At 48.8% G+C, this 24,673-nt stretch overlaps 1 protein-coding gene across 5 annotated transcripts; it reads right to left on the bottom strand.

Annotated features, from left to right (window-relative positions):
• Positions 1 to 47: 47 nt before the first annotated feature.
• Positions 48 to 9,461, bottom strand: TROAP (trophinin associated protein). 5 transcript variants are annotated; one of them, XM_054444251.2, is made up of 15 exons: positions 8,505 to 9,461; positions 8,102 to 8,250; positions 7,817 to 8,009; positions 6,222 to 6,379; positions 5,996 to 6,133; positions 5,722 to 5,804; positions 5,157 to 5,209; positions 4,547 to 4,668; positions 2,823 to 2,951; positions 2,634 to 2,717; positions 2,424 to 2,483; positions 1,891 to 2,025; positions 840 to 1,737; positions 370 to 563; positions 48 to 204 (listed from the first exon to the last, which is right to left on the bottom strand). In XM_054444251.2, the coding sequence occupies exons 2-15, from the start codon at positions 8,243 to 8,245 to the stop codon at positions 157 to 159; spliced, it is 2,439 nt and encodes an 812-aa protein (XP_054300226.1). In that variant the 5' UTR covers positions 8,246 to 8,250; positions 8,505 to 9,461; the 3' UTR covers positions 48 to 156. The 5 variants fall into 5 exon arrangements, with proteins under 5 accessions (XP_054300226.1, XP_054300228.1, XP_063528806.1 ...); XM_063672736.1 differs by lacking the exon at positions 48 to 204 and having other exon boundaries at positions 373 to 563; positions 840 to 889; positions 1,111 to 1,737; positions 8,505 to 9,298; XM_054444253.2 differs by lacking the exons at positions 4,547 to 4,668; positions 5,157 to 5,209; positions 5,722 to 5,804 and having other exon boundaries at positions 8,505 to 9,298.
• Between the last annotated feature and the right edge of the window lie 15,212 nt (positions 9,462 to 24,673).

Raw genomic sequence — 24,673 nt, 5'->3', positions numbered from 1 at the left:
GACAGCAGTAGCTGGCCTGTTTGGACACTTAGCTAGACATGTGGATACTTTAGAAACTTTATTGAGGACAAAAGTGGGCGGCTCCCAGTCCCATGGGCAGACCGACAATAAATAAGGGCTAAAAGGAAGAAGCACGGCAGGGCAGGAGTGGTTGTCTCATGATGGAGAGCCCCGGGGGGCAGCAGAACCAACTGGAATGAAACACTGGAGACAGAGAAGACCTTGTCACAGCCCAGCCAACCTTGCACTGTAGCCAAGCCATCCTGCTGACCTCTCTGTGAAGAAGCCCAGGTGGCCCCCTGTCCCTGTTCCCCACCTCCCATCAGGCTCACTGTGCAGCCACAGCTGGGCTGTGGGTTGGAGTCTCACCAGGGCATCCTGCCATTCGAGTAATGTAGCCACAGGGTTCGTGCAGACCCGGGTAGGGCCTGAGGGAGGGGCTCGGCTGGTGTAAAAGGCACACTCATCGTCCAGACGAGCCTCGTGGAAGCAGTGGATGGCGGTTAAACATGATTTGAGGCGCTCCCTCAGGGCTAGGGTTCGAGGGGCCAGACTGCTGAGGCCTGAGGGGCATAGAAAATGTAGAGGGGGGTCTGGGGTCCTATACTTCCACCATGTACTGTCCTCTCCTCCTCCCCCACCAACGGCCAAGCCAATTAGGAGCACAGGGCTGGAAGTGCAGCCCCTCCCCTCTTCCTGAGGGAGAGCCAGGCTGGGCTAGGGTGGAAGGTGTGGAAGCACGGGATTGCCTGGGGAAGGGGTAGGGGCAGGGCAGGGGTGCAGCTCACAGTGAGATGAGGACCTCTTGTGTTCACACTCCTTCCCAGCCAACTCCTTACCTGCCTGGCCTGCTGGGGGTCTCAGAGACTGAAGTGAGCAGATAGGGGGGCTGGCACAAAGCGGGTGTTGGGAAGAGAAGATCAGGCTGGTGGTTGCTGGAGCCCACTGACCGCAGCAGGGTGGTAGGCTGGACTCCAGACTTCTATGTTCCAGGGTGCAGGGCTCTGATGCCCCCAGCTCTACCCTAGGGCAGGGTCCTGGGGGTCCAGACTGCCCCTGGGTGCTGGGCTGAAGGGGCCCGGGTTCTGCTGGAGGGCAGGGCTCGGGTACCTTAAGCTGTTCGTGGCGAGAGGGCTCTGGTATCTCGGGCTCACTCCTACAGCAGGATTCTGGGGGCCCGGGCTCTGCTGAAAGGCAGGGCTCTGGTACTTCAAGCTGTTCCTGGGGGGAGGGCTCTGGTGTCTCAGGCTTACTCCTACAGCAGGACTCTAGGGGCCTGGGTTCTGCTGGAGGGCAGGGCTCTGGTACTTCAAGCTGTTCCTGGGGGGGGGGCTCTGGTGTCTCAGGCTTACTCCTACAGCAGGACTCTAGGGGCCTGGGTTCTGCTGGAGGGCAAGGCTCTGGTACTTCAAGCTGTTCCTGGAGGGAGGGCTCTGGTATCTCAGACTCATTCCTACAGAAGGCCCCTGGGGGCCCAGGCTCTGCTGCAGGGCAGGGCTGTGGTTCCCCGCACTCCTCTGGAAGGCAGGGCTTTGGCAGCCCTGAGTGTTTTAACAGTCCAGGAAGGTGGGAAGTCCCAGAGTTATGCTCTGTGGCATTCAGAGTTCTAGAAATCTCAGTCAGCAGGGGCTGAAGTTCAACCATATCCAGAGAAGAGCCTCCATTAAGGGGGACACACTGGCCCCCTACCAGCCCCTCTACCTCCTGTCTCAACAGCTGCTGCAGGATACCGATGCGCTGTGGTGGGAGAGAGCACCCCAGTGTGACATCAAGATGTGCGTTCAGTAGTCTACCCACACTGTCCTATTCCCGATCCCCCATCTGTTTTTCCTCTTCCTCAGCCCAGTCACTGTTCAATAGACATCAAAGCTGTTGCCCACACAGACTCACTTGAATCTTCACCTCCTGGAGGCTGGGGGTTCTGTTAGAGTGGGATCCAGAAGGAGTGGCCACAGGTGGTTTCCCAGACCCCTCCAGTGACCTTATACAACTCTCCTGGTCAAACAACCGGACGGCAACCTGCTCCTGTCACCAAGGAACAAGGCACACAAGAAAGCCAGGCTGGGGCAGGAGAAAGACCAGCCTGCGTCTCACCCTCATGAGGAATGGATTGAAGCCCCTGAGAGGCCCTAGATGTACATTAGGAGGGGCAGCAGAGAAGCAGTGAGAGTTAGGCAGCTTTTCCAGAGAGCACTTTCTAATTTTTAAAATTTTAGTAGAGACAGGGTCTCACTATGTTGCCCAGGCTGGTCTCAAAGATCCGAGCTCAAGCAATCCTCCTACCTCAGCCTCCCAAAGTGCTGGGATTACAGGTGTGAGCCACCATGCCTGGCCCAGAAAGCACATGTGCCTCAAACTCCTGGGCCTCCAGGCTGGCAGCACAGGGCAAGGGATCTCAGTAGGGGGAAGCTTCTGATACTTACCCAGGGCAGGGCAGGATCTTCAGAGCCGGACTGAGGGGAGACACCACGCAGCCACTGGGCCTGGCACAGAAGTGAGATGTCAGCAAGGCCTGACACCCACAGATGGCACTCAGCCTCCCCTTGCTTCTGTCTTCTCTCTCCTGTACCCATCCATCTCCTTTCTCCCCTAGCTGTGACTTATGCCAGCCACCTCCCCATGCCCTCTCTTACCTGCTGAACTCTGGGGGTTGATGGCATGGGTGTGAACCGGGTTTTAGGTTGAACGGTGAGACGCCGCAACACTGAATATGAGGTCTGGGGAGAGACGTGGGTGGCTGAGCAGGGACAAAACCCAGACCTAGCAAGGATCTCCGGCCAGACTGTTCTGCCCCTGCCCAGCCCCCAGTTGTTGACACAAACCAGAGTTGGAGGGCCTGGGGAGGGTACACGCTGAGCCCGTCCAAAGGGTGATGGACATGGCACCACATGGCCAGGCAAGAGCTGGGCCACAGGGGCAGGGGAGGGCATCAGGTGGGAGTCATGGCTGTCCTGTGAAGAAGAAAAAGGTGGAAGAGTGATCCCTGCCCTCTTTGTCTTCCTATATCTTTTTTTGTTTGTTTTTTTGATACGGAGTCTCGCTCTGTCGCCCAGGATGGAGTCCAGTGGCGCGATCGCGGCTCACTGCAAGCTCCGCATCCCGGGTTCACACCATTCTCCTGCCTCAGCCTCCCGAGTAGCTGGGACTACAGGCGCCCGCCACCACGCCTGGCTAATTTTTTGTATATTTAGTAGAGACGGGGTTTCACCATGTTAGCCAGGATGGTCTCAATCTCCTGACCTCGTGATCCGCCCGCCTCGGCCTCCCAAAGTGCTGGGATTACAGGAGTGAGCCACCGCGCCTGGCTGTCTTCCTATATCTTGTTCTCACTACAGCAGCCAGTGTGATTCTTTTAAGACCTAAGTCAAGCCGGGCATGGTGGCTCAGGCCTGTAATCCCAGCACTTTGGGAGACCGAGGAGGGTGGAGCACCTGAAGTCAGGAGTTCGAGACCAGCTTGACCAACATGGAGAAATCCTGTCTCTACTAAAAATACAAAATTAGCCAGGCGTGGTGGTGCATGCCTGTATTCCAAGCTACTCGGAAGCTGAGGCAGGAGAATCACTTGAACCCAGGATGCAGAGGTTGCGATGAGCGGAGATCGTGCCATTGTACTCCAGCCTGGGCAACAAGAGTGAAACTCCGTCTCAAAAAAAAAAAAAAAAAAAAAAAAAAAAAAAAGACCTAAGTCAAATCATGTCACTTTTCTTGATCAACCCCTCTCCCCATGGCTTTCAACTCATTCCAAGAAAAGCCAAAGACTTACACTGGTATACAATTCCTTACCCAATCCGATCGTGTTATCGCTACAACCATATCTCCTACTGTTCTTACTCTGCTTCAATCCCACTGGCCTCTCCTTTTTGCTGATCCTCAAACACGCCAGGCACATTCCCTCCCCAGGGTCTTTACCTCTTCAGTTCTCTTGGCCTGGAATGTTCCTTCCCCCAGATGTCAACATATCTCACTCCTCCTCCAACCCCTGGTCTTCACTTCATCATCTTCTCAGTAAGAGCTCCCTGACCAATCTATTTTAAATTGCAATACCAACTCCCCTGCTCCCAATTCCCCTTTAGTGCCTTATTATTATTATTCTTTTTTAGAGAGAACTTACCATCATCTGAGACACTATTTATTTTATACCTGTGTTTATTTCTTGTCTCCCCCTTCTAGAATATGAACTTGTTTATTGCTGTATGTCCAGAGCCTAGAACAGAGCCTGGCACTCAGTAGGCTGGTGCTACTCAGTAAATATTTGTGGAGCCAAGGGATGAATGCTTTTGGCTGACAAGTGTCAGATCTGTCTCACCCTTAGCACTGATCTGATGGTGATACCTCTTACCCTAGGCCCCAGACATCTGATAAAGAGAGGTCAGTCTCACATTGGAGAGGGACTGGGTGCATCTGGGGTAAACCTACCCAGTAACATCCTGAGGCCCAGGACTTCCTGGCTCTACCTACAATTCTCAGTGTTGGCTGCTGCAGCAAAATTCTCCCAAGCATCTCCTGCACCTCCCACCCACCATCCCAGGAGAGTCGCATCTCACCCTGGTATGTGTCATTTCTCGGTTTTCTCTTAATGGTACTCGCTGGGCCAGACCAAGAGAGGCCACACCTCCTTCATCTGAGCGAGTGACAACCTCATGTTCTCCTTTAGGGAGAGAGAAAGCTAGGAAGAAATAGGACATTTGTTGTAGACTCTAGAACACCCACCAAAGTTTGGCACAGGGTTCTGCAACTTCTGAAGAGGGTATATTAGTTTAATAGCCCCCATTGCACTATTAGGGACAGGAACCCATCCAGCGGCCACTCAACACCCAACAGTATCTCAGTAACACTTATTAATCTGAACGTCTGAGTAGGCTGGGGATGTGGTGATGGCACTTAGGGGCTGGGGATAAACAGTGAGTGGAAGATAAATCTTGCGGGAAGTGGCAGAGAGAGGGCTGAAATGGAGACCATCTTCTTAGACAAAAGTGCAACTGTGCCAACCGCTGGCCTATCTAGAAGGTCTCTTCTCCTTCTCCTTCTGACCTAGCCTCCCGGCCTCCCACTTCCTCATGCTTCCTCCCAGCCTGCTGAGTTTTCTCTGGTCTTGTTTCCTGCTTCAGGCAGCCCAACTGCCCCTGTTCTCTCCCCACAGCCAGACACACTCACCAGGCTGGACTGGGGTCTCCAGGAGCAATCCTGAGGCCTGGCTCACTGAAGTCCTGATGACAATAAGGACATTAGCCAGCAGTCACTGAATACCAAGTATGAGCTGGACATGTGCTAAGTGCTTTACAAACATCATCTCATTTCATTCTCATGACAACTTCTAATGATGGTACAAATGTTATTCTCACTTGACAAAGAAACCAAAGCTCAGAGAGGTGAAGGCAAGCTTGCACAACTAGTAAGTGGTAAGAGTTAGGATATAAACCCAAATCTCACTTATTGCCACAGTCTATACTCTAGCCACTAAACAAAAGAGATAGCACATTTCTGTCCTCCCTGTCCCCCCATGACTTGAGTAAACTGATGTCACACTGAGGCCTGGTTGTGAAAGCCTGAACCCTATCCCAAGGGCTCATCCCGGGTAATCACAGGTTTCTTGCTTCCCCTCTTGAGTTGGTGGGGAGTCCTAAGGCTACTGGAAGGCCCCAACTCTGGGGGATTCCTGTATCAGACACTGGTTCATTCTTTTCCAGGTGACCTTCTCCCACACCCTCTCCTTTCTCACCGGCTGCTGCCAGCTGTCTCCCTTCTTAGCTCCTGCAAACTGGGGCGAGTGGAAAGGTGAAAGGAAGGTCCTGAAGGTGAAATCTGATCCACAGGAGCAAGAGATGAAAACCGAATCAGAGGTGGACCCCAAACCCTCAGGCCTCACCACCAACCCCATCTCCCCCAGTAGGATCCCTTGCCTCATCATGAGGTACCTCATCTCCCAGAGCCCAGCTTTGTCCCTGGAAGGAGCTCCCAGAAGCACCGAGTATCAGCCCCTCAAGGGCACTCACCAGAGCCTGTAGCCTCTGGGGGCACAATGTCCGGCCTCGAGGTCCTGGTCCCTCCAGCCTAGAGAAGCAGGAAGCCCTGGCAGGGTCCAGTCGGTGGGTGGGGGTTCTGGGGGCCAAATATGCAGAGGCCCGAACACCCTGGGACACCAACAGAGGCTGTCAGCACAGCTCAGGATGCCCCCCTCAGCGCCCCCTAGGCTGGTCTCCTCACATCCTGTTTCATTACCTGGCCCCTCTGGGTGGTGCCTCCCTGACTTCCTCGAACCAGTACTCTTTTAGCCAGACTAGGCTGGCGCCCCAGGTGACAGCTCTTCACACCCTCACCTGACAGGATGGTGGCCAGGGCTGCAGGGTCAGCCACAAACTCTATGGTCCCTGGAGCCTCTGCAAGGAAAGAGGAGAAGGAAAAGGAAGGGGGAAGGCTGAGGGAGATAGGGACCCTAGCATAGAAACTACGAGGTACAAGTTGAGCAAGAGACTCATTCAACTGAATTTGGCTATTTTTTTAATTTTTTTAAGAAAAAGATGGCTGGGTGCAGTGGCTTACACCTGTAATCCCAGCACTTTGGGAGGCCGAGGCGGGCGGATCACCTGTGGTCAGGAGTTTGAGACCAACCTGGCCAACATAGTAAAACCCTGTCTCCACTAAAAAAATACAAAAATTGGCTGGGCGCGGTAGCTCACTCCTGTAATCCCAGCACTTTGGGAGGCTGAGGCGGGTGGATCAGCTGAGGTCAGGAGTTTGAGACCAGCCTGGCCAACATGGTGAAACCCCGTCTCTCCAAAAAAAAAAAAAAAAAAAAATTAGCTGGACCTGGTGGCGCATGCCTGTAGTACCAGCTACTCAGGAGGCTGAGGCTGGAGAATCACTTGAACCTGGGAGGTGGAGGTTGCAACGAGCCAAGATCGTGCCACTACACTCCAGCCTAGTGACAGAGCGAGACTCCGTCTCAAAAAAAAAAAAAAAGAAAACAAAAATTAGCCAGGTGTGGTGGCAGGTGCTGGTAATCCCAGGTACTCAGGGTGAGGCATGAGAATCGCTTGAACCTGGGAGGTGGATGTTGCAGTGAGCCGAGATCGTGCCACTGCACTCTAGCCTGAGGGATAGAGTAAGACTCTGTCTCCAAAAAAAAAAAGAAAAAAAGAAAAAGAAAAAGAGATGGGGTCTCACTATGTTGCCCACGCTGGTCTCAAACTCCTGAGCTCAAATGATCCTACTGCCTGGGCCTCTCAAAGTGTTGGAATTACAGGCGTGAGCCACCACACCTGGTCACCAAATAGAATGTTACATAAGACACTATTCTAAGCACTGGGGTCCCATAAGAATAAGACAAAGCCCCTATCCTCAAGAAGCTATCATCAAACTATAGACAGGTAACAGACTCAAGCCAAGGTATATACGTTATAAAAGAAGTGCTGCAAAGTATTAGGAGAACACAGAGCAACTGATTGTGACATGGGGAACTGGAAAAGGCTTCAGAAGAAGTGACATTTATTATTTATTTATTTATTTTTTAAAGAGATGGGATCTCCCTCTGTCATCCAGGCTGGTCTCCAACTCCTGGCCTCCAGTGATCCTCCTGCTTCAGCCTCCTGAGTAGCTGTGATTACAGGTACAAGCCATGGCACCTGGCGAGATGACATTTTGCTGGAGGAAAGGGAGATCTTCTAAGAGCAAAGAGCTTTCCAGGAGCTGGGACCAGGACTATCACAGTAAGTAGGAGACAGCAGGAGTGAGTGCAAAACCCCAAACCCCACTTTTACCCTTCCTAGTCCCCTACTCAGCCATGGAGGCCGTGTTACCAGGGCTCCAACAGGTACCTGTCTGGGCAGGCGGCCCAGGCCCCACATTTTGGCCCCTAGGGCTAGGCCTGAGCTCCGCCAAGGGGTTCCGAGGCTGAGTGATCCCCACCAATCTTTGTGATGTCTCTGCTTGGTGCCTGGCTTTCGGCCTGGGGCCTGCTGAATCAACAAGGGGGCGTTGAATATTGAGCGGTGGTTTCTGCACCCATCTCTAGGGGAGGGAGGGCGGACAAAAAGGTGAGGTTTAGTGTTGGGGTGCATTACTGGTGTGACTACTGTCTTCCCCCATTAGGCCTCTCTTACCCTTGGATCTTGGTTCTCCTGGTCCAGGGCGCACGATGTAACAGTGGGGAAAGGCGTACGTTTCTGAGAGCGTACCGGAATCTTGCTAGGGGTAGGAGATACACCCCGGAGGAGGGGATCCTTCGTGGCTTGCCGGGTGGTCATGATGGCTACAATTGAGACGGGGAAGAAGGCAGGCAGAATCTGAGATCAAAGATCAACCAGTTCTCGGGGCACCTGTCCTGCCATCCCTGATACCTCCGCCCTAATCCACGCGCCCACAAGCCCCAGGCGCCTGCAAGACCGCTCTTATGGGTGCTATCTCCAGACACCCCGAGCCTACTCTTTCGCCCTCGGGCCCCAAACTGCCCTCCTCCCTATGAACCCAGCAGCCCTCGTTCCCTCCAAGACCCCCGTGCCTTACCTTACCGAGAGCCCCTCAGAGCCGACCCAGCTTTCTCCGCTTTTCCCCTGACTCTCTCGGCTACTGCTGGAGCTACTTCCCCAGTTTGTAAAATACTCCAAGCTCCTGATTGGCCCGGCCGCGCTCCTGCAGAGGCCCAGACTCAGCCGTCCAATCCGCGGGCTTCGCAGGAGGGGCCAAAAGAAGGACCAATTGTCGAACCGCTTTCTGGCGAGGAAAAAAACTGACTCGGATCAATCAGCCAATCCGAGAGTGGAGCGCCGCTGGGAGGCGGGGAAAGAGGAAGGATGGGGCCGTTCCGAGGCCGGGGAAGGCGTAGCCACGGGAGCTCTCGCGAGGCCTCGGGACCGGCGAGGGGCCGGCCATTGGCAGACTGGGCGACGTCACGGTAGTGAGAGAACAGTTGATCGTTCCCATTGCTGCCAACGGTGTTGAAGGCTGGCCCGAGCCCCCGACCCGGCTTGACCATAGCACGGCGCCAAGCTTTGGGGTCACCATTCCAGATGCCCATAGAAAATATCTGCGTCCGGGCGCGGTGGCAGGCGCCTGTAATCCCAACACTTTGGGACGCCGAGGCGGGAGGATCTCTTGAGCTGAGTTTGAGACCAGCCTGGGCAACATAGCGAGACCACTCCCACCTGTGTCTCTACAAAATAATAAAATAATAATAATAATCCCTGTGCAGTGGTGCGCGCTTGTAGTCCCAGCCGCTCTGGAGGCTGAGGCAGGAGGATCGTGTTAAGCCCAGGAGGTTGAGGCTGTAGTGAGCTGTGGTCGCGCCACTGCACTCCAGCCTGGGCAACAGAGACCCTGTCTTAAAAAAAATAAAGAGGGAAAGAGAGAACATCTGCACGTTGTCTCCGGGATAAGGAACTACTTTCAAACGGGCGGAGAGGGCTGGAGGGAATCGAACTGAGCCTAACAATATGTGTGCTCCTTGGAGCCTCACAACCCAGTGAGGTGTCAGGTGAGGTGTCTTTCATTTTACGGGTAGGTAACAAGACTCATTGTTTTTGAACTCAGTTACCACAGCACCAGAATTGAATGGCTACTCACAGCTGGGGGTTTCCTTGCCTCCAGGTTGCCTTTTGCAGATCTAGAGGTCTGGGGAGAGCGGGCTCACCTGCTGGTTATTGGTGGGCAAGGCTGTGAGACAGAGATCCTAGAATATCCTGCTTAAGATGGAAGGGGTAACCCCTAATGGGGGACAGGAAATGAACAACACTTTCAAGTTAACAGAACCCTGGTGGATTTTCCCCACCAATCACAGAAGTTATTCTTACACAAGCCAGAAACCGAGAAGTTACTCTTTAACTCCTCCCACTCCCTTTATATATCCCATCTCTCATTCACTCTAATTTTACTATTTATGCATTTTTGAGACAGGGTCTCACTCTGTCGCCCAGGCTGGAGTGCAGTGATGCGATCTCAGCTCACTGCAGCCTCGGCCTCCTGAGTTCGCACCTCAGCCTCTCAAGTAGCTGGGACTACAGGTGCCCGCCACCAGCTAATTTTTGTGTTTTTTTGTAGAGACAGGATCTGGCTACATTGTCTAGCCTGGGGTTACAGGCGTCTTCCTAGCACTTTGGATGGCCCAGGTGGATCGCTTGAGGCCAGGAGTTCCAGACCAGCCTAGACAATGTAGCAAGATCCTGTTTCTATAAAAAAAAATTTAAAGATACATAAGGTATCTTTACTAATTGTATATATCTTTAAAATTCATCTACTTTCAGGCTGTGCGCGGTGGCTCACGCCTGTAATCCCAGCACTCTGGGAGGCCAAGGCAGGGGGATCACCTGATGTCGGGAGTTCAAGACCAGGCTGACCAACATGGAGAAACCCGTCTCTACTAAAAACACAAAAATTAGCCGGGCTTAGTGGCTCATGTCTGTAATCCCAGCTACTCAGGAGGCCGACGCAGGAGAATCGCTTGAACCCAGGAGGCAGAGGTTGAGGTGAGCCGAGATCATACCACTGCAACTCCAACCTGGGCAACAAGAGCAAAACTCCGTCTCAAAAAAAAAACCAAACAAACAACAACAACAACAAAATTCATCTACTTTCGGCTGGGTATATGACTGTAATCCCAGCACTTTGCAAGGCCGAGGTGGGCGGATCACCTGAGGTCAAGAGTTTGAGACCATCCTGACCAACATTGTGAAACCCCGTCTCTACTAAAAATACAAAAATTAGCTGGGCATGGTGGCTGATGCCTGTAATCCCAGCTACTTGGGAGGTTGAGGCAGGAAAATCGCTTGAACCCAGGAGGCAGAGGCTGCAGTGAGCCGAGATTGTGCCACTGCATTCTCCAGCCTGGGTGACAGAGTGAGACTCTGTCTCAAAAAAGAAAAAAAAATTTCTTTCTTTCTTTTCTTTCTTTCTTTCTTTCTTTTTCTTTCTCTCTCTCTCTTTTTTTCTTTCTCTCTCTCTCTCACTCTTTTTCTCTCTTTCTTTCTTTTTTTTTGAGATAGAGTCTTGCTCTATTCCCCAGGCTGGAGTGCAGTGGCCTGATCTCAGCTCACTGCAGCCTCCACCTCCCGGGTTCTAGCGATTCTCCTGCCTCAGCCTCCTTAGTAGCTGAGATTACAGGCACCAGCCACCATGCCCAGCTAATTTTTGTATTTTAGTAGAGATGGGTTTTCACAATGCTGGTCAGGATGGTCTCGAACTCCTGACCTCAAGTGATCCACTTGCCTCGGCCTCCCAAAGTGCTGGGATTACAGGTGTGAGCCACTGCACCCGGCCCATCTACTTTCTTGTTCTTTGTTAGCACCACCCTAATCCACCTCAGTCTCACCTAGGCAATTGCAAGAGTGTCTTAGTTGGTCTTCCATCCCCTATTCTCTCTTTCTCTTCACACTCTTCCATTCTCCATATAGCAGCTAGAGTCATCTTTCCAAAATGCACATCGAGTCAGGCTACCACTATCCGTTGACCTCTCCCCACTGAAACCCTCCATCTTCTACCACTCTTCGCCTTCTGTTAATACCTCCAACTTCATGGCTTCTTTCAATTCCTCAAGTTTGTCCTGATTGCTCTATATGGTCCCTGTTTCTGGAATGTCCTTTTCACTTCCACTTGGCCTATTTATGCCTCCAAATTGATTCCCATTGTTATTTCCTCAGGCTTTCCTTGAACCCCTCTACCTACCATCCACCCCAATCTAGTAAAGACCTCTTGGCTATGTGCTCACAAAAAGTAATGTTTGTTTCCTCAGAGCATGTATGTTAGTTGGTAATTATATATTAATCAATGTGAACATAATATGTTTACTAAACTCAGTTTCCTCCAATAGACCTCCAAGGAGATGATGAAAGTGACCCTCTATTTTTGGCCTACCATCATATCTTTAGTACCTTGCATTATCCTTCATAAAAGTGCTCAATCCTTGTTGAATGAGTCAATAGATAGATGAATATATGATTGAATGCATCAACAGGGAAGACCTCCAAGAAGAAATAATGTTTGAACTTCCTCTTAAAAAAAATTTTTAAGGTCAGGCGTGGTGCCTCATGCCTGTAATCCCAGCACTTTGGGACACCAAGGCAGGCAGATCACTTGAGGTCAGGAGTCTAAGACCAGCCTGGCCAACATGGCAAAACCCCGTCTCTACTAAAAATATAAAAATTAGCTGGGCATGGTGCTGCATGCCTGTAATCCCAGCTACTCGGGAAGCTAAGGCACGAGAATCACTTGAACCCAGAAGGGAGGGTTGCAGTGAGCAGAGATCATGCCACTGCACTCTAGGCTGGGAGACACAGTGAGTGAGACTTTGTCTCAAAAAAATGTATATTTTTAATATACACTTTTTTCTTTTTTGTATAGAGATGGGGTCTTGCTTTGTTGCCTAGGCTGGTCTCAAACTCCTGGGCTCAAGCCATCCTCCTGCCTCAGCTTCCTACAGTGCTGAGATTACAGATGTGAGCCACTGTGCCAGCCTGCTTTTACTTTTTTTGATTAACTCTGTTTTCAGGATTCATCCTTATTACTATGTATAATCTAATTCATTGCTTATAACTGCTACATAGGATTCCATGGTAGGCATCCATTATACTTTACTTACCCATTCCTGACTTCTACACACAATGCCAGACAGTTATCTCTTTCATAGTCCCCTGTGAACTAGTTCAAGAATTTCTCTGGAACATATTCCTCGGAGTGGAATTTCTGTGGTAAGGTATATGCATGCTCAATTTTACTAAGTAGCACCAGATTATTTTTCAGAAAATCTGTAGCTGTAAACCGGGCATGGCACACACACTTGTAGTCCCAGCTTCTTAGAAGGCTGAGGTAGGAGGATTGCCTGAGCTCAGGAGTCTGAAGCCAGCCTTGATAACATAGTGAGACACTCTCAAAAAAACCTGAAAAACAAAACCAAGCAAGAAAACCCAGGTCTGTAGCTGTTTACAGTCTCAGCATTATTACTGAAAGTTCTTATTACCTCATACCCTTTCCAACACTTAATATTATACAACTCTCTAATATTTGCAATTCTAATAGGTATATTAAGTGTACTCTCAGTTATTTAAAATTACATTTCTCTGATTACTAGTGAGTTTGAGTGTTACTTCATATTCTTTTTTTTTTTTTTCTTAAGATGGAGTGTCACTCTGTTACCAAGGCTGGAGTGCAGTGGCATGATCTTGGCTCACTGCAACGTCAGCCTCCCAAGTTCAAGCGATCCTCCTGCCTCAGCCCCCCTAGTAGCTGGGATTATAGGCACGCGCAACCATCCCCAGCTAATTTTTGTATTTTTCATAGAGACAGGGTTTTGCCATGTTGGCCAGGCTGGTTTCCAACTCCTGACCTCAGGTGATCCACCCACTTTGGCCTCCCAAAGTGCTGGGATTACAGGCGTGAGCCACTGCGCCTGGCTATTTCATATTCTTATTAGCCAATAAAGCTTCCTTCTCTCTGAAATGCCTATTCATATCCTTTGTGCTTTTTTTATTTTGGATTCCTGTCTTTACTTTTTTTTTTTTTTGGAAATAAAAAAATTTGTAATGTTTTATTATTATTTTTTAATGAAGTATTTATTGATCACTCGGGTGTTTCTCGGAGAGGGGGATATGGCAGGGTCATAGGATAATAGTGGAGAGAAGGTCAGCAGATAAACACATGAACAAAGGTCTCTGGTTTTCCTAGGCAGAGGTCCCTGCGGCCTTCTGCAGTGTTTGTGTCCCTGGGTACTTGAGATTAGGGAGTGGTGATGACTCTTAAAGAGCATGCTGCCTTCAAACATCTGTTTAACAAAGCACATCTTGCACCGCCCTTAATCCATTTAACCCTGAGTTGATACAGCACATGTTTCAGAGAGCAGGGGGCTGGGGGAAAGGCTATAGATCAACAGCATCCCAAGGCAGAAGAATTTCTCCTAGTACAGAACAAAATGGAGTCTCCTATGCCTACTTCTTTCTGCGCAGACAGTAACAATCTGATCTCTTTTTCTTTTCCCCACATTTCCCCCTTTTCAACAAAACCGCCATCGTCCTCATGGCCCTTTCTCGATGGTCGCCGTCTCTTCGGAGCTGTTGGGTACACCTCCCAGACAGGGCGGCCGGGCAGAGGCGCTCCTCACTTCCCAGACGGTCGGCCGGGCAGAGGCGCTCCTCACCTCCCAGACAGGGCGGCCGGGCAGAGGCGCTCCTCACTTCCTCCCAGACGGGGTGGCGGCCGGGCAGAGGCGCTCCTCACTTCCCAGACGGGGCGGCTGGGCGGAGGCGCTCCTCACTTCCCAGATAGGGCGGCCAGGTAGAGGCGCTAACTTCCTAGACGGGGCGGCCGGGCAGAGGCGCTCCTCACTTCCCAGACGGGGCGGCCGGGCAGAGGGGCTCCTCACATCCCAGATGGTGGGCGGCCGGGCAGAGGCGCTCCTCACTTCCTAGACGGGGTGGCGGCGGGGCAGAGGCTGTAATCTTAGCACTTTGGGAGGCCAAGGCAGGCGGCTGGGAGGTGGAGGTTGTAGCGAGCCGAGATCACGTCACTGCACTCCAGCCTGAGCACCATTGAGCATTGAGTGAGCGAGACTCCGTCTGCAATCCCAGCACCTCGGGAGGCGGAGGCGGGCAGATCACTCGGGGCCAGGAGCTGGAGACCAGCCCGGTCAACATCGCGAAACCCCGTCTCCACCAAAAATACAAAAACCAGTCAGGCGTGGCGGCGCGCCTGCAATCCCAGGCACTCGGCAGGCAGAGGCAGGAGAATCACAGGAGCCCGAGGCAGGGAGGTTGCAGCGAGCTGAGATCACGGCAGTACAGTCCAGCTTCGGCAACAGAGGGAGACTGAAGAAAGAGGGAGAGGGAGAAGGGAGAGGGAGAGGGAGACGGGAGAGGGAGACGGGAGAGGGAGAGGGAGACGGGAGAGGGAGAGCCTGTCTTTACTTTTGTTCCTTCATAAGATTACACTATATTATGAATATTAATCCCACATTCACTTTTTTAAAAATTATTTTATTTTATTTTATTTATTATTACTTTTTGAGATGGAGTCTTCCTCTGTCACCCATACTGGAGTACAGGGGCCGGATGTCGGTTCACTGAAACCTCTACCTCCTGGGTTCAAGTGATTCTCCTGCATCAGCCTCCGGAGTAGCTGGGATTACAGGCACACACCACCACGCCTGGCTAATTTTCTTTTTTTTTCTTCTTCTTTTTTGAGACTGAGTCTTGCTCAGTCACCAGGCTGGAGTGCAGTGGCGCAATCTCGGCTCACTGCAACCCCTGCCTCCCGGGTTCAAGTGATTCTCCTGCCTCAGCCTCCCAAGTAGCCAGGATTACACATGCCTGCCACCACGCCCAGCTAATTTTTGTATTTGTAGTAGACATGGGGTTTCACCATGTTGGCCAGGATGGTCTCGATCTCCTGACCTCATGATCTGCCTGGCTCAGCCTCCCAAAGTGCTGAGATTAGAGGTGTGAGCCACCACGCCCGACCTCTTTTTTTTTTTTTTTTTGAGAAAGAGTCTTGCTCTGTCTCCCAGGCTGGAGTTCAGTGGCCCGATCTCAGCTCACTGAAACCTCTGCCTCCTGGGTTCAGCAATTCTCCTGCCTCAGCCTCCCGAGTGGCTGGGATTACAGGTGCTCGCCACCAAGCCTGGCTAATTTTTGTATTTTTAGTAGAGATGGGGTTTCACCATGTTGGCCAGGTTGGTCTCAAACTCCTGACCTCAGGTGATTGCCCACCTCAGTCTCCCAAAGTGCTGGGATCACAGGCGTGAGCCATGGTGCCCGGCCACGCCTGGCTAATTTTTGTATTTTTTAGTAGAGAGGGGGTTTTACCATGTTGACCAGGCTGGTTTAGAACTCCTGACCTCAGATGATCTGCCTGCTTTGGCCTCCTAAAGTGCTGGTATTACAGGAGTGAGCCACTGCACCCAGCCCCATATTCACTTTATTTTATTTATTATTATTATTATTTATTTATTTATTTATTTTTTGAGACAGAGTCTTGCTCTGTCGCCAGGCTGGAGTGCAGTGGCATGGTGTCGGTTCACCGCAGCGTCCACCTCCCGGGTTCAAGCAATTCTCCTGCCTCAGCCTTCCGAGTAGCTGGGACTACAGGTGTGCGCCACCATGCCCAGCTAATTTTTTGTATTTTAGTAGAGATGGGGTTTCACCATGTTGGTTAGGCTGGTCTTGAACTCCCAACCTCAGATGATCCGCCCACCTTGGCCTCCCAAAGTGTTGGGATTACAGGCATAAGCCAGCGCGCCCAGCCTATTATTATTATTATTATTGAGTCTTGGTCTGTCGCCCAGGCTGAAGTGCAGTGGCTCGATCTTGGCTCACTGCGAGTTCAAGTGATTCTCCTGCCTCAGCTTCCTGAGTCGCTGGGTCTACAGGTGTGCACCACCAGGCCCAGATAATTTTTGTATTTTTAGTAGAGACAGGGTTTCACCATGATGACCAAGCTGGTCTTGAACTCCTAACCTCAGGTGGTCCGCCCACCTTAGCCTCCCAAAATGCTGGGATTACAGGCGTGAGCCACCACATCTGGCTCCCCATATCCACTTTAAACATTGCAAATATTTTCTTAGTTGGGGAATATAATTGATTTTCTATCCAATGAACTCTTCTTATTTTTCTATTGATTCTTCTAGGTTTTCTACAGAGATAATTATGTCCTCTGTAAACAAAACAGTTTTACATATTCCCTTTCAATCTTTATACCTTGTTAGATTTTTTGTTATTCTTGTTTTGATTTTTTTTTTTTTTTTGAGATGGAGTCTTGCTCTGTCGCCCAGGCTGGAGTGCAGTGGCACAATCTCGGCTTACTGCAACCTCTGCCTCCCAGGTTCACGCCATTCTCCTGCCTCAGCCTCCCGAGTAGCTGGGAGTACAGGTGCCCGCCACTACGCCTGGCTAATTTTTTGTATTTTTAGTAGAGACGGGGTTTCACCATGTTAGCCAGGATGGTCTCGATCTCCTGACCTCGTGATCCGCCCACCTTGGCCTCCCAAAGTGCTGGGATTACAGGCGTGAACCTCTGCACCCAGCTGATATATATATATATAATTTTTTTTTAGATGGTGTTCTGCTCTTGTTGCCCAGGCTGGAGTGCAATGACGTGATCTCCTCCACCTCCTGGGTTCAAGTGATTCTCCTGCTTTAGCCTCCCAAGTAGCTGGAATTACAGGCATGTGCCACTACGCCCGGCTACTTTTGTATTTTTAGTAGAGATGGGGTTTCACTATGTTAGTCAGGCTGATCTCTAACTCCTGACCTCAGGTGATCCACCCACCTCGGCCTCCCAAAGTGCTGGGATTACAGGCGTGAGCCACTGTGCCCGGCCCTGATTCTGTTGATTTCTTTTTCTTACACCATCATAGAAAATTTCCAATATTATATTAACAGCAACAGTGCTGGAGCAACCTTGACTTGTGGGAAACCATCTGAAGCTTCTTCTCCAAAGAGTAACTTTTTTCCCTGTTTTTGTGAAACAATTTTAAACTTACAGAACATTTGCAAGGATATACATAACATTTTTTCTCAACCATTTGAGAGCAAATTGACAACATATTGCCTCAAATATTTCAGTGTGCATTTATTTTATTTATTTATTTATTTATTTATTTATTTATTTATTTATTTATTGAGAGGGAGTCCCTCTCTGTCGCCCAGGCTGGAGTACAGTGGCTTGATTTTGGCTCACCCCAAACTCTGCCTCCTGAGTTCAAGTGATTCTCCTGCCTCAGCCTCTTGAGTAGCTGAGATTGCAGGCCCCTGCCACCATGCCCAGCTAATTTTTGTATTTTTAGTAGAGACAGGGGTTTCACCATGTTGGCCAGGCTGATCTTGAACTCCTGACCTCAGGTGATCCGCCTGCCTCGGCTTCCCAAAGTGTTGAGATTACAGGCATGAGCCACTGTGCCCAGCCCAATCTTAATACATTCTGACCACCTAACCCTCAGGCCCTGTGATGGTTAATTTTAGGCATCAACTTGACTGGATTGAGAGATGCCTAGATGGCTGGTGAAACATTGTTTGTGCGTGTGTCCTGTGTCCGTGTGTCTGTAAGGGTGTTGCAATGGAGACTGGCTGTGAGTCCTTGGACTGAGAGAGGAAGACCTGCCTTCAGCGTGGGTGGGTGTCATCCAACCGCTTGGGGTGGACTTGGACAAACAGGAAGAAGTGGAGGAATTCTCAAACTCTCCCTTCCAGAGCAATCTGCTTTTTCTCCTCCTGCTCTTGGACAACAGACTCCAGGTTCTTCAGCTTTTGGACTTTGGGACTTGCACCAGTGGCCTATCAGGGGTTTTCAGGCCTTTGGCCTCTGACCAGGGGGTTGTACTGTTGGCTTCCCTGGCTCTGAAGCTTCTGGAGTTGGACTGAGCCTTGTTACCAGATTCTCTGGTTCCCCAGCCTGCAAAGAGCCTATCATGGGATTTTGCCTCTGTGATCATGTGGCCAATTCCCTAATAAATCCCCTCTGATATATCCAATTGGTTATGTCTCTCTGAAGAACCTTAATACAGACCCAATTCAAGTTTCACCAGTTTTCCCAGTGATGTCCTTTATAGAAGAAGGATCCAGTCCAGATTCATGTATTGCATTTAGTTGTCATATCTTTTTATTTTTATTTTAATTTTTTTGAGATGGAGTCTCTCTCTGTCGCCAGGACGGAGTGCAGTGGCGCAATCTTGGCCCCCTGCAACCTCTGCCTTCCAGGTTCAAGCAATTCTTCTGCCTCAGCCTCCCGAGTAGCTGGGATTACAGGCGCCTGCCACCACACCCAGCTAATTTTTGTATTTGTAGTAGAGACGGGGTTTCACCATGTTGGCCAGGATGGTCTTGATCTCCTGACCTGCTGATGCACCTGCCTCGGCCTCCCAAAGTGCTGGGATTACAGGTGTGAGCCACCTTGCCTGGCTAGTTGTCATATCTCTTTAGTCTCCTTCAATCTCAAAGAGTTCTTCATTTTTGACTTTCATAACATCACATTTTTGAGGATTACAGGCCATTTACTTTGTAGAATTTCCCTCTGTTTGGGTTTGCCTGATGTTTTCTTATGATTAGACTCATGCTATAATCTTTGGCAGGACTGTCACAGAAGTTATGCTGTTTTCTTCCTACTGCATCCTATCAGGTGGCTCCCATTTCAGTGTGTCCTGTTACTTTAATTATTTGATTCAAGTGGTAGCCAGGTGTGGTGGCTCATGACTGTAATCCCAGCACTTTGGGAGGCTGAGGCAGGAGGATCATTTGAGTCCAAGAGTTGGAGACCAGCCTGGGCAACATGGTGAAACCCTATCTTTACAAAAATTTTTTTAAAAAAATTAACCGGGCATCCGGGCGCAGTGGCTTACGCCTGTAATCCCAGCACTTTGGGAGGCCTAGGTGGGTGGATCACCTGAGGTCAGGAGTTTGAGACAGCCTGGCCAACCTGGTGAAACCCCGTCTCTACTAAAAATACAAAAATTATCTGGGTGTGGTGGCGGGCACCTGTAATCCCAGCTACTTGGGAAGCTGAGGCAGGAGAATCACTTGAACCCATGGGGCGGAGGTTGCAGTGAGCTGAGATCGCACCATTGCACTCCATCCTGGGTGACAGAGCGAGACTCCACCTCTAAATAAAACAAAATAAAATCAAATAAATACATAAATAAATAAATAAAAATTAGCTGGGCATACTGGAGTGTACCTGTAGTCCCTGCTACTTGGGAGGCTGAGACAAGAGGATCACGTTAGCTGAGAGTTTGAGGCTGTAGTGAGCCAGGATCTGGTCACTGCACTCCAACCTGGGAGACAGAGAGAGACCCTGTCTCAAAAAAAAAAGGGGGTATCTGGCAAGTTTCTCCACCGTAAATTACTCTTCACTTTTGTAATTAAGAAGTATTTTGTGTGTGGGGTGGGGGGGGATACTTTGAGATTATGTAAATATTCCATTCCTCATCAATCTTTTTCTTTTTCTTTTCTTTTTTTTTTTTTTTGAGATGGAGTTTCACTCTTGTTGCCCAGGCTGGAATGCAATGGAGCGATCTCAGCTCACCGCAATGTCTGCCTCCCGGGTTCAAGCGATTCTCCTGCCTCAGCCTCCTGAGTAGCTGGGATTACAGGCATGTGCCACCACGCCCGGCTAATTTTGTATTTTTAGTAGAGATGGGTTTCTCCATGTTGGTCAAGCTGGTCTCAAACTCCCGACCTTAGGTGATCCGCTGGCCTCGGCCTCCCAAAGTGCTGGGATCACAGGCATGAGCCACCGTACCCGGCTTCTTTTGCTTTCTAAAATTATATCAGTATGTACTCGTAAATTCCTATTCAATGGACCACTATCCAGTTACTAATACTGTTTTTTTTGACACTTTTTCTCTGATTTAGACAGTGGAAGTCCTTTCAAGTTGCCTACTGTATCCTTTTAACATAACCTCATCACTTTTTTTTTTTTGAGACAGAGTCTTGCTTGTCACCCAGGCTGGAGTGCAGTGGCACCATCTCAGGTCACTGCAACCTCTGCCTCCTAGGTTCAAGCCATTCTCCTGCCTCAGCCTCCCCAGTAGCTGGGATTACAGGCAAGCACCACCACACCTAGCTAATTTTTGTATTTTTAGTAGAGACAGGGTTTCCCCATGTTGGCCAGGCTGGTCTCGAACTCCTGATCTCGTGATCTGCCTGCCTCGGCCTCCCAAAGTGCTGGGATTACAGGCCCAGCCACCTCATCACTTTTAAGCATTCTTACACTCTAGCATAGCAACATGTTTCAGAACCTATTTTTACTTTCCCTGCATAGCTCTGGAATCAGTCATTTCTCCAAGGAGCTCTGGTTCCTTTTTTTTTTTTTTTGAGACAGGCTCTCTGTTGCCCAGGCTGGAGTGCAGTGGCACAATCTTGGCTCACTGCAACTTTCACCTCCCAGGCTCAAACAATCCTCCCACCTCAGCCTCCCAAGTGACTGGGACCACAGGAGCATGCCACCATGTCCAGCTAATTTTTTGTAGAGACAGGGTTTCACCATGTTGCCCAAGCTGGTCTCAGCCTCCTGGGCTCAAGTGACCCTCCTGCCTCAGCCTCCCAAAGTGCTTGGATTACAGGTGTGAACCTCTGCACCCAGCCTGGTTCCTTTTAGTGGAGATTGTTATTTAGAAACCAAAATCTGGCTGGGTGTGGTGGCTCATGCCTGTAATCCCAGCACTTTGAGAAGCTGAGGTGGGCAGATCACGAGGTCAGGAGTTCGAGACCAGCCTGATCAACATGGTGAAACCCCATCTCTACTAAAAATACAAAAATTAGCTGGATGTGGTGGCACGCACCTGTAATCCCAGCTACTCAGGAGGCTGAGGCAGGAGAATTGCTTGAACCCAAGAGATGGAGGTTGCAGTGAGCCAAGATCGCGCCACTGCACTCTAGCCTGGGCGACAGTGCGAAACTCTGTCTCAAAAAAAAAAGAAGCCAAAATCTGGACAGTAGCTGTGCTCATTGCTATTAGGGTATTACTGCTCCCAGGCCCTCTCAGTGGACAGAGCTGGGAGATATATTCTACTCGTAATTTTATTTTCTTGTAGTTTCTTTGTCTGGCTTTGATATCAGGGTAATGCTGGCCTTGTAAGATGAGTTTGCCCACTGCTCAATGAAATAAAAGAGGATACAAACAAATGGAAGAACATTGCACGCTCATGGGTAGGAAGAATCAATATCGTGAAAATGGCCATACTGCCCAAGGTAATTTATAGATCCAATGCCATCCCCATCAAGCTACCAATGACTTTCTTCACAGAATTGGAAAAAACTACTTTAAAGTTCATATGGAACCAAAAAAGAGCCCTCATTGCCAAGTCAATCCTAAGCCAAAAGAACAAAGCTGGAGGTATCACGCTACCTGACTTCAAACTATACTACAAGGCTACAGTAACCAAAACAGCATGGTACTGGTACTAAAACAGAGATATAGACCAATGGAACAGAACAGAGCCCTCAGAAATAATGCCACATATCTACAACTATCTGATCTTTGACAAACCTGACAAAAACAAGAAATGGGGAAAGGATTCCCTATTTAATAAATGGTGCTGGGAGAACTGGCTAGCCATATGTAGAAAGCTGAAACTGGATCCCTTCCTTACACCTTATACTAAAATTAATTCAAGATGGATTAAAGACTTAAATGTTGGACCTAAAACCATAAAAACCCTAGAAGAAAACCTAGGCAATACCATTCAGGACATAGGCATGGGCAAGGACTTCATGTCTAAAACATCAAAAGCAATGGCAACAAAAGCAAAAATTGACAAATGGAATCTAATTAAACTAAAGAGCTTCTGCACAGCGAAAGAAACTACCATCAGAGTGAACAGGCAACCTACAGAATGGGAGAAAATTTTTGCAACCTACTCATCTGACAAAGGGCTAATATCCAGAATCTACAATGAACTCAAACAAATTTACAAGAAAAAATCAAACAACCCCATCAAAAAGTGGGCAAAGGATATGAACAGACACTTCTCAAAAGAAGACATTTATGCAGCCAAAGGACACATGAAAAAATGCTCATCATCATTGGCCATCAGAGAAATGCAAATCAAAACCACAATGAGATACCATCTCACACCAGTTAGAATGGCGATCATTAAAAAGTCAGGAAACAATAGGTGCTGGAGAGGATGTGGAGAAATAGGAACTTTTACACTGTTGGTGGGACTGTAAACTAGTTCAACCATTGTGGAAGTCAGTGTGGTGATTCCTCAGGGATCTAGAACTAGAAATACCATTTGACCCAGCCATCCCATTACTGGGTATATACCCAAAGGATTATAAATCATGCTGCTATAAAGACACATGTACACGTATGTTTATTGCAGCACTATTCACAACAGCAAAGACCTGGAACCAACCCAAATGTCCAACAATGATAGACTGGATTAAGAAAATGTGGCACATACACACCATGGAATACTATGCAGCCATAAAAAATGATGATATCATGTCCTTTTTATGGACATGGATGAAGCTGGAAAACATCATTCTCAGTAAACTATCGTAAGGACAAAAAACCAAACACTGCATATTCTCACTCATAGGTGGGAATTGAACAGTGAGAACACATGGACACAGGAAGGGGAACATCACACACTGGGGCCTGTTGTGGGGTGGGGGGAGGGGGGAGGGATAGCATTAGAAGATATACCTAAGGTTAAATGATGAGTTAATGGGTGCAGCACACCAACATGGCACATGTATACATATGTAACTAACCTGCACTTTGTGCACATGTACCCTAAAACTTAAAGAATAAAAAAAAAAAAAAAAAGATGAGTTTGGAAGTGTTCCCATCTCTTCAGGTTTTTGAAAGAGTTTGAGAAGGATTGGTGTTAATTTTTCTTTTGTGGGGGCGGGGGTCCTTGTTGTGTTACCAAGACTGGTCTCAAATTCCTGGGCTCAAGCAATCCTCCCACCTCAGCCTAGCTGAGATCACAGCCAGGTGCCACTGCACCCGGCTCCTTTTCTTTTCTTTTCTTTTTTCTTTTTTTTCTTTTTTGAGACAGAGTCTTGCTCTGTCACCTGGCTGGAGTACAGTGGCATGATCTCAACTCACTGCAACCTCCGCCTCCCAGGTTCAAGCAATTCTACAGCCTCAGCCTTCTCAGTAGCTGGGACTACAGGCATACGTCACCACACCCAGTTAATTTTTGTTTTGTTTGCTTTGTTTTGTTTTGTTTTGTTTTGTTTTGTTTGTAGAGACAGAGTTCCACCATGTTGCCTAGGCTGGTCTCAGACTCCTGAGCTCAAAGTGATCTGCCCGTCTCGGCCTCCTAAAGTGTTGAGATTACAAGTGTGAGCTACTGTGCCTGGCCCCGGCTCCTTTTTTTCAACTGTTTGGTAGAATTCACCAGTGAAGCCATCAGGTCCTGGTATTTTCTTTGCTAGGAGGTTTTTAATTATTGATTCAATCTGCTTGCTCATCATTGGTCTGTTCAGATTTTCTATTTCTTCATGATTCTGTCTTGGTAGGTTGTATGATTTTAGAAGTTTACCTATTTCTTCTAGGTTATTCAATTTGCTGGCATATAATTGTTCATAATAGTCTCTTATGATCTTTTGTATTTCTGTGGTATCAGTTGTAATGCCTTCTCTTTCATTTATAATTTTATTTATTTTTGTCTTCTTTTTTTTGTCTTCTTTTTTTCTTAGTCCAGCTAAAGGTTTGTCAATTTTGTTTATCCTTTCAAAAGACAAACTCTTAGTTTTATTGATCTTTTTTGTTTTCCTAATCTCTTTTTTATTTATTTCTCCACAGATTATTATTTCCTCCTGTCGCCTAACTTTGGGCTTATCTTGTTCTTCTTTTTCTAGTTCTTTGAGGTTATTTGAATTTTTTCTTTTTTCCTTAATGTAGGCACTTATTGCTATAAATATCCTTCTTAGAACTGCTTTTGCTACATTCCATAAATTTTTGGTATGTTATGTTTCCATTTTCCCATTTTCATTTGCCCCAAGTTATTTTTTAAAATTTTTATTTATTTATTTATTTTGAGATGGAGCCCCTTTCTGTCACCCAGGCTGGAATGCAGTGGCACAATCTCAGCTCACTGCAACCTCTGCCTCCTGGGTTCAAGCAATTCTTATGCCTCGGCCTCCTGACTAGCTAGGATTACAGGTGCCTGCCACCACACCCAGCTGATTTTTGTATTTTTAGTAGAGACAGGATTTTGCCATGTTGGCCAGGCTGGTCTCAAACTG

Source organism: Pongo pygmaeus, chromosome 10, assembly GCF_028885625.2.
Source record: "Pongo pygmaeus isolate AG05252 chromosome 10, NHGRI_mPonPyg2-v2.0_pri, whole genome shotgun sequence".
NCBI classification, from domain to species: domain Eukaryota; kingdom Metazoa; phylum Chordata; class Mammalia; order Primates; family Hominidae; genus Pongo; species Pongo pygmaeus.
The sequence above is the reverse complement of the archived record's forward strand: the minus strand, read 5'-3'. Positions and strand labels throughout refer to the sequence as shown.